Here is an 8,341-nt window from a genome sequence, read left to right on the forward strand (position 1 = left end):
GTTTTACACTGAATTTGGGCCATTTTACTCTGAATTTAGTGCCAGAGGTGCTGCTTTGCAACTGGGATAAAAACTACTTTAGTTTGTGGGCTGAATAACTGCTCTAGACTGGGGCAAAACTAAATTAGTGTTTAGGTGTTCCTGGATATTGTTTGATCCAGCTGCTGCCTGGGCTTCATTTGGTTTGGATGAGTTTAATGGAATGGCACCCAAGATAATGCTGGGGTGGAAAGGAGGTGCATTGTTGAGTGGCACAAAAGATAAAAATTAACATTAAAATAATGTTCTCAAATGGAGTCAGGTAAAACAAATTTATTGCTTTGTCAAACAAAAGGGTTCAGAAGAATATTCTGGATTTTGTGCTTAGTTTGGAGGCCAGGAGTGCTGATGGAAACGAATGGCTTTGGAAAATGACAGATTTAAATTAAGTTTTTTTGGTTTTTTTGCTTTTTTGGACTACAAAGAGCTGAACTTAAACCCCAGAAAAAAAGCTGTGGTGTTCTGCTCAGAATACATTTTGTTTAATACTTTGCAAATGTCATTTGGTCAATCTAATGACAACCTTAAGTTAGTTTTTGGGGATTTTTTAAAACAGCTACTGCAAAGAAGCTTTTGTGACACTTTTATTTTGGTAATTCCATTTATGAAGCCAAGAATGGGATAATTTTCCATTTGTGCAAGATTCTTTTTCTGTCCTGCTTTCTTTTCACTCACCAGTGACCTACAGAGGTGATTTCACTTTTGGATTAATTAAGAGATCTCTTTGTATTCTCAATTGTGTAACAAATAAATGAGTAAAACTCATTTTTCTCTCTGTTATTCGAAATTATATCAGAAATACTTTAAGGTATTTATCAAGGTTTTATTTTAATGTGCTTTTATTTGCCTGGTGACACAAAGAAAAGCCTTTCACTTGTCTTCTCATCCTTTTGTGAGGAAACTAAAAACCAGAAATTTCCTTGAAAAGCAGCTCCTCCTGGTAGTTTTAGCAGCTGGGCCACTTTCTGTCCCAATAAATAAATGAAGCTTACTCTTATTTAAATATTCAAGTGTCAGAGTGAAGTTTTTTGAGGTTTGAGGTTTTCCCCACCCAGCAAAAATCTGCAGAAAAAAAAATCCTTTCAGAGAATCAAGATAAATAATTCAGATAAAATTTAGTCATAGAAACTCCTTGAACTTTTAGATCTGGGCAATGTGCTAATTTTGCTCTTGGTAGATGCCATTCTTTACCCATTTTTGTGTCATTAAACCTGTCTGGAAATGAACTCTCAGTGAGAGAAGAGCAGCACAAGGGGACTCTTCATTGATGTTCAGAGGTGCCACTGTTGGGAACAACAATTCCATTGCTCCTGATCTTATTTATTCTGGCCTTTTTGAAGGTTTGTTTTTTCTCCCCAATGATCTTTTGATACCAGCACTGAGTTTGTTCCTTCCACAAAAACCTGATTTCCTTGCCAGCTCTAGGTAAGTTTAGAACACAATTAGCTGATAAATCAGTTGATGTTCAGAGGGGTCACTGTTGGGAATAACAATTCCATTGCACCTGGTTTTACTCATTCTGCCTTTTTTACCACATCTGAAGGGTTTTTTCATCTTCTGATGCCAACACTGCGTTTGTTCCTTGGTGATTTGGCTGCCAGTTGTGGAGAAGTCCAGGAGAACACAATTAGCTGTGAATTCATTAGAAGCCCATCAGTGAATTTATCTTAAAGGTTGCAAAAGGTCCTGCTCCAGACAGAGCTGATTTAGGGAATGAGTTGCAATTAGTCCATGGAAGGATAAATCCTGGGAATTGCTGTCCCCTGCAGAGAGCTGTGGCCATCAATTATTGCTTAATTTATTCCATTTAAGGCAAAGATTTGACTTTTCTGGCCCTGATTATCTTCACTTAGTGAGTTGTGTTTCTTGGCCCAGTTAATTGCCTTTCTCACAGTTTTTAAAAGTGTCCTTGAGGCACTGAGCAGCTCCATGGCTTCTCCTGGCAGCTCTTGGTTCTTCCCATGCTTTCTGTGGAATAATCCCTTTTACACATGGATATGGTGTTCCTGAAGGGGAAATTCATGTGTAAATTTTGGGGTTTAGAGGATGAACCACAACATTGGGAGCTGCAGGCTGCCGTGGCCTTGGAGATCTGATGCTGAGCCACGTGAATCACAAAAAAAATGAAAAAAAAAAGAATAATTTTCAAAATTTCGAAACATTTTTTAATAAAATGAAACTCCATTAACACCCCACAGCCAACAGAAGGTTGAGAGTAGGAGGAAATCCAGCTCAGGGGGAATATATCCATTATTCATGCCACACACGGGGCTCATTGCTGCTCTCACTCCTTTTCATCCTTCCCCTTTGCTGCTTTATTTGTTTGCTTTGTAGTGCTGGAAATGACTGATTCTGTAACTTGATAAGGGTGGGAATAATTTGTCACTGGTTTTGTACAAAAGAGAGAAGCCCCTTTGGGCAGTCAGGTTTTTATTGCAGCCCAGCTTGAAGCTGTGTGTAATTATTGAGTGTGTGTGTGAGACTGATCTTTGGGTGTGCTTCTCTTGTGATCACAGGGAAATCACTGCAAAAACCCATTTGATTGAGCATTAAGGTTCCTCATTACTGTGGTTTTTTAGTGCTGGTTGGAATTTCTGAGTGGTTGAGACATTCCTGTGTAACTCTGGAGTGAAGATTTTGGGCTTAGTTTGCCATGTGCTTCCTGTGGAAATGAGGAATTGGAACCTTTGTCCAGTGCTGATCAAGAGTGAAAAGTAATTAATTTAATTAATTTAAATGGGAGGGGAAAAAAACCCCAAACCAGATGCTTATTTGTTTTTTCCTGATGTTATATGGAAAGACAAGAGCAGGGCTTGTTGTTTTTTGGTTTTTTTTTTTTATCTGCTGAATTTCATATTCCTCATTTATGCATTGCAGTGTCCTGGGAATAACCAGCATTGCAATGGAGTTACACTGCTCACAGAAAATCAGCTGCAGCTTGAACAGAGTGAGATCTACAGCAAGAGCTGCTCCTCTACATGATTTAATACCAATAAAAAATCATTTAATAGCCCTTTGCCTTAGATACAGATTTCATCACGTGGCTGCACAGCCTCATACTCTGATCATCTTGTCACATCATCGAGCCAGCTGAGGTGGGAAATAGACTTCCACAATCTTCTCTAAATCTCCAGAATTAAACTTTAATTGGTTTGTCCATAAAGTAGACCCTCAGTTGCTGCTAATTGTTGCAGCTACAAGCTGGAAATAGCTGTTGTAAATAGTTTTACCCTGCAGTAGTTCATGGGAGCCATTCAAGTGTTAATTTTTACGTTCAGGTGTGAAATTTTAATTCAAGAGATAAAATGCAAGCTCTCTTTTAAGATGTGTTACTAAACATTTATGGCTCCGTGCATGTGAATGATCAGCAAATAAACCCCTGTGGTTCCTGACTGCTCATGAGAGCCCTCATCCATCACAGCTCCACTTGCAGAATTCCAGAGTCCCCAGCTCAGGAGTCCTTTCAGCAGATGTGGGGATGTTTGATGGTCCAGCTTGACAGCTTCAGTGGGTTGTGAGTGAAAATTGGATGTTCTGAAATCTGTATCCAGCCTGGGGACAGGCTGGGGGTCCCTTTGGAGAGGGGTCTCAGCCTTGGTGGCCCCTTGAGGTTCTCCTTGGGTGTCAGTAAATCATTGCTGTGTTGATTTTGGGAGCTCTGGGCTTGGCTGGGAAGTGACAGGGGTTGTGGCAGGAAAGGGGCAAGGTGTGGGGAAAGAAAGGAGTGGGTTTGTGTTTGCTCCTCAGGACAGTTCTCCCATAGCTCTGCTGCCTGTAGAAACCTCTGGGGATGGAAAATGTCTGGGTCCAGGCTGGGGAGTGGAAAATGCAACCATTTCTCACATCACAGAGAGGCTTGGGTTGGAAAGATCTTCAAATTGATCCATTCCCACCCCAGCCATGGCAGGGACACCTTCCCCTGTCCCAGCTGCTCCAGCCCCAATGTCCAGCCTGGCCTTGGGCACTGCCAGGGATCCAGGGGCAGCCCCAGCTGCTCTGGGAATTCCATCCCAGCTCCTCCCCACCCTGCCAGGAACAATCCCTGCCCAAAATCCCATCCAGCCCTGCCCTCTTCTCAGGTAAAAATACACCTGCTATCAAAAAAATTGATTTAATCAATAGAACACAAGGTCAGGTAGACAAGTCTGGCTGTTCTGGTTTCTATTTCAATTACTCTGAGGTTTTTTCCTAGTCTGGTGCTCAATAACTACAAATTGCTCCTAAGGAAAAAGATAAAATGAGTAAAAATTCCTACAAACAGTTAAAATATTAAACATCTGTTTGTATCTTGTGAGCTCTTTCATGTGCTGTGCAGTGGCAGCTGCGAGTTCAAGGGGAATTGGGAAGAGCCAGGATTTCATGAGTGGCTACCAAGAATTTACTGCAGGGAAAAAATGCTAATTAGGTTTTTTGTTGAATTTTTAAGTAGTGGAGTAAAAATTAAACCCAAACAACTCCAGCGTGGCTGAGGAGGAGGATGAGAAAGTGCTCAACAGAAGTTGGGAATAAAGGGATTAGAGGAACCAAAGGATTTCTATAAAATGTTGGAAGGAGCTTATAAATCTCTAATTTTGGTCTGTTTCCCCAGTTCATGAACATTTCATGTCTCTGTCTTACTATAAATCAGTTTCAAAGTTTAATTTTTGCTGAGTTTCAGCTCAGGTGTCGCAGAAAATGAATCCAAAGCCACCTCCTCGTGGGTGATTCTCTCCTTGCAGTCTTTGCATCACCTTTAAACACATTAATTTTGTTCATTTGGGATTTTTTGTCTTTTTTTTTTTAGGGGGCAGCACTTAAATACTTGCCAGCAATTGTCAATGATGTGAAATTAGTGTTTGATCCAAAGGAGCTCAGGTGAGTAGAGTTAATTAAGAGTGGAGTGTTAATTTTATATAAATATTTATTTATAAAGATATATATAAAATATACACAAATATATAAAATACAAATAATAGATATAACCATAAAGCCACAACCTATGTATTAATATTTTTATATGGAATTACTGCATATATGCTCTCTATAAAAACTACAAAAATATATAAAAATATAGAAATATTTACTGAGACAGCAAAATATGGATCACCTGAGTTGTTTTATCACTTTGGTTTTATTACATTTTTTTGTCCTTTGCAGGTATTTTTTAAGGGCCTGTTTTTTAAAAAATAATGTTTAACAAATACCTGACAAACTTTACAGTACAAACAATTAGCAAGAATTATTAATCAGGCAGCTGCCATCAAAACTTCTGGGCTGGACCATGATGCTTCACTCTCTCAAGTATAAATTCCATGTAAATAATAAAACAATAAATAATTTAGTGAACCCTATTGCTGGATTGATGTCTCAGTAGCTCATAAACACATCAGTGTTGTTAGTAAATAAAAAGGACAATAGGAGGATGTTTAAGAGATAAAAAAGCAGAAGAACCAAATATAAACTGGTATTTCAGGAGGACTTTTAGCTTAAAGAGAAAAATAAAATTATATTTTTCATGTTGCTGTTACATACTGAAAAAAAACATAATTAAATCTGGTTTTACTCCACAAACCTCTCTAAATTTTGTCTGGTTTTATTTTTATGGTCTTGATATGTCAGAAGGAGGAAGAGAGATAAAGTAGGGGTAAAATAAATAAATACAATTTTAGTTTAATGTTCCAATGGCCTGAGGAACCTGGCATTTAAAAACACTGTGGGCTGTTTTACATCAACACTTCCCTGGGCTTAGGAAACCCAGATTTGTAGAGTTTCTGGATTAAATAATAATTTTGGTATATGACAGAAAAATTCCTGGGAAAAGAGAAAGGAAAATGCAGGACTTGGCCTGTTTTACCCTAAATATTACATTTTTTCTATGGTATCACCAGTAAAAATTGCAATTTAATACTGGGAGTATTTAAATTGAGATTGGCTTCTAATTAGAAATGAAGTCTCAATAGGCAAAGCAAAGAATCCAAGATTTTAGGAACGTTGTAAAATTATTAAAAAGTCTTGTCGATATTAGGTGGGAGCCCAGCTGATGAGTGTGATGGTTTATCCTAAAATGTTCCTTTCTGGGTTTTTTAATTATGTTTTTTTGTTGGTAGCTTACAATGTTAATTATCACCTTATTTTTGGCATCATGAACGTTCTGATTGACATAACAGGCAAGGAAGATTTGAAACCTAAAACCTTCAGTGAGACATGGATGAGGAGTCCAAAACTGAGCTAAAAAGGGAAGGGGAGAAAAGAAATGCCATCAAAAATTAAGGAAATTTGTTGGAAAACTATTAATGATTCTCTGATTTTTTTATTATTTTTTTTAAATCTCAAAAATATTGAATTTGCTCGTTCAAAAGCACAGGCAAGGAAGATTTGAAACCCCATAACCCTTCAATGAGACATAGATGAGTCTAAAACTGAGCTAAAAGGGAAGGGGACAAAAGAAATGTCATAAAAACTAAAGAAATTTTTTTGGAAAACTATTAATGATTTTCTGATTTTTTTTTTTTTTTTTTTTTACTGTCTCAACGATATTAAATTTGCTCATTCAAAAGCATGAAGCTGTGTGTCTGGTACTTTATTCCTGGATGTTTTTCCATGGTTTGGAGGGGAGTTTGATGGATTTTTTTGCTTTTTCTGTGTGTGCAGCAAGCTCTTCACAGAGTTCATCCTGAACGTGCCCGTGAGCCGTTTGACCATCCAGAAGCTCTATTGCCTCATCGAGATCGTGCACAGCGACCTCTTCACCCAGCACGGTGAGCAGGCACAATTCCAGGCTTTATTCCCTGTCCCAGTCCCTCCTGCCATCCCTCTGGAGCCTGGGACATGTTCAGGGACAAGGTTTCAAACCAAACCCGAGGCTGGCTTGGGTGGGAAGGGTCCTTAAAGCTCATCCAGTGCTTGGTGGGAACCTTCCACTATCCCAGGCTGCTCCAATCCCCATCCAGCCCAGGATGAATCCTGACACTTCAGGTTATAAATGGTAAAGAATTGAAAGTGCAAAATGACCAGAAAACCTCGTGCTTTGTTTAAAATTGATGTCCTCTCTGCACTGGAGCTGTTCCCTGGCTGAAGGAGAGCAGCACAGAAACCTTTCAGAGGCTGCTGTTCGTCCATGCCTTATTATTTTCTCCTCTCCCATTAATGGGCTGGTGAAAGATAAGTTCAGCCAATTCTCCTACAGATTTCCTCCTTTGAGGTGAAACACTTGATGCATTTTCAGGCTGGCTGCAGGTTAAACTGAGCCAAACAAAGTGTTTGTGTGCTGGCAGGAAAGGTAATGAGGGAGCAAATAGGCACTGGTTCAGTGGGAAAGGAGATTTGGAAGGATTCTGCTCTCAGATCACAAAATCTGAGACCACTGAATGCTGATAAAACAAATTTTGCTGGTTCCAGTTTAAAAAAATCTTGGTTGATTGTCATTATGGTGGTTTTATACCACTGTTAAAATCACTGAGAAACAGTTTATCACCTGTGTCACCATGTGTAGAAACTCGGTAGAAACAGCAAGTCCCGTCTTCATCTTCACTTCTAAAATGATTTGAAATTATTCAGCCCTTAAGTGCTGGATTTTCAAGAAGTAAAAGCAGGAATACAGATGGAGTTGTTTCTGTTGGGGCCTGGGTGAAGTGGTGTCCCCAAGAAAAACTGAATGTTTCCTGGGAAGAGCTGTGCATCAGTGTTACTCCTTGGCTTCATTCAGTAGAAGTCAGTAACACCAGGGATCATCCTTTACTCTCCTGGGGAGGAGGAAATGGAGATAACTCTGATAAAACAAGAAACTGAGTGTAAAACACACCCCTGAGAAAGGCTAGAGGGACACGTGGTGTGTTTGCCCCATTAATCTTTGCCTTCCCTTACTGCAGTGGTTCTGTTTTCAGAGGGGCAGGAGGTGGGAACTGTGTGTGGCTGGTTTGTTTTTCAAACCTGACTCCCAAACTCAGCCCTTCAGGGTGAGGGGAATGGTGTAGTCCAAGGTTATTGAGCTGCTGAGAAATTGAAATGGCTGTGTTTTAATGAGAGGGTGATTAATCAGGGCCCTGGCCAGGTTTGCTGACAGAACAGTGCTGCTTAATGGCTCTGAGATCTTATCAGGAGGCTCCTAAGCAAGGTTTTCCTGTCACTGCCTGTTAGGAGTGTTTTAAATCCAACAGCCTTTGCTGGGGCTGGGATGGGGATTCCAGGCACGTGCACTGACCCAAACCTGGGATTCCCATGGATGTCTCAGGGTTTTTATTCACTGAACAAAGTGTGGCCTTTAAAGCTGCTCTTGCCTCACAGAGTCCCAGGTTGGGCTGGAGGGACCTCAAATCCCATCCAT

General features: G+C 39.8%; 1 protein-coding gene across 2 annotated transcripts in view; it reads left to right on the plus strand.

Annotated features, from left to right (window-relative positions):
• The window catches only part of DOCK1 (dedicator of cytokinesis 1), a 263,271-nt gene that overhangs the window by 67,988 nt on the left and 186,942 nt on the right, over window positions 1-8,341 (plus strand). For both annotated transcript variants that reach the window (XM_015632986.3, XM_015632987.3), the window contains exons 24-25: window positions 4,823-4,893; window positions 6,670-6,776. In XM_015632986.3, coding sequence (XP_015488472.1) covers window positions 4,823-4,893; window positions 6,670-6,776 — 178 coding nt within the window. The remainder of the gene's footprint in view (window positions 1-4,822; window positions 4,894-6,669; window positions 6,777-8,341) is intronic.

This window comes from Parus major, chromosome 6 (genome assembly GCF_001522545.3).
Source record: "Parus major isolate Abel chromosome 6, Parus_major1.1, whole genome shotgun sequence".
NCBI classification, from domain to species: Eukaryota; Metazoa; Chordata; class Aves; order Passeriformes; family Paridae; genus Parus; species Parus major.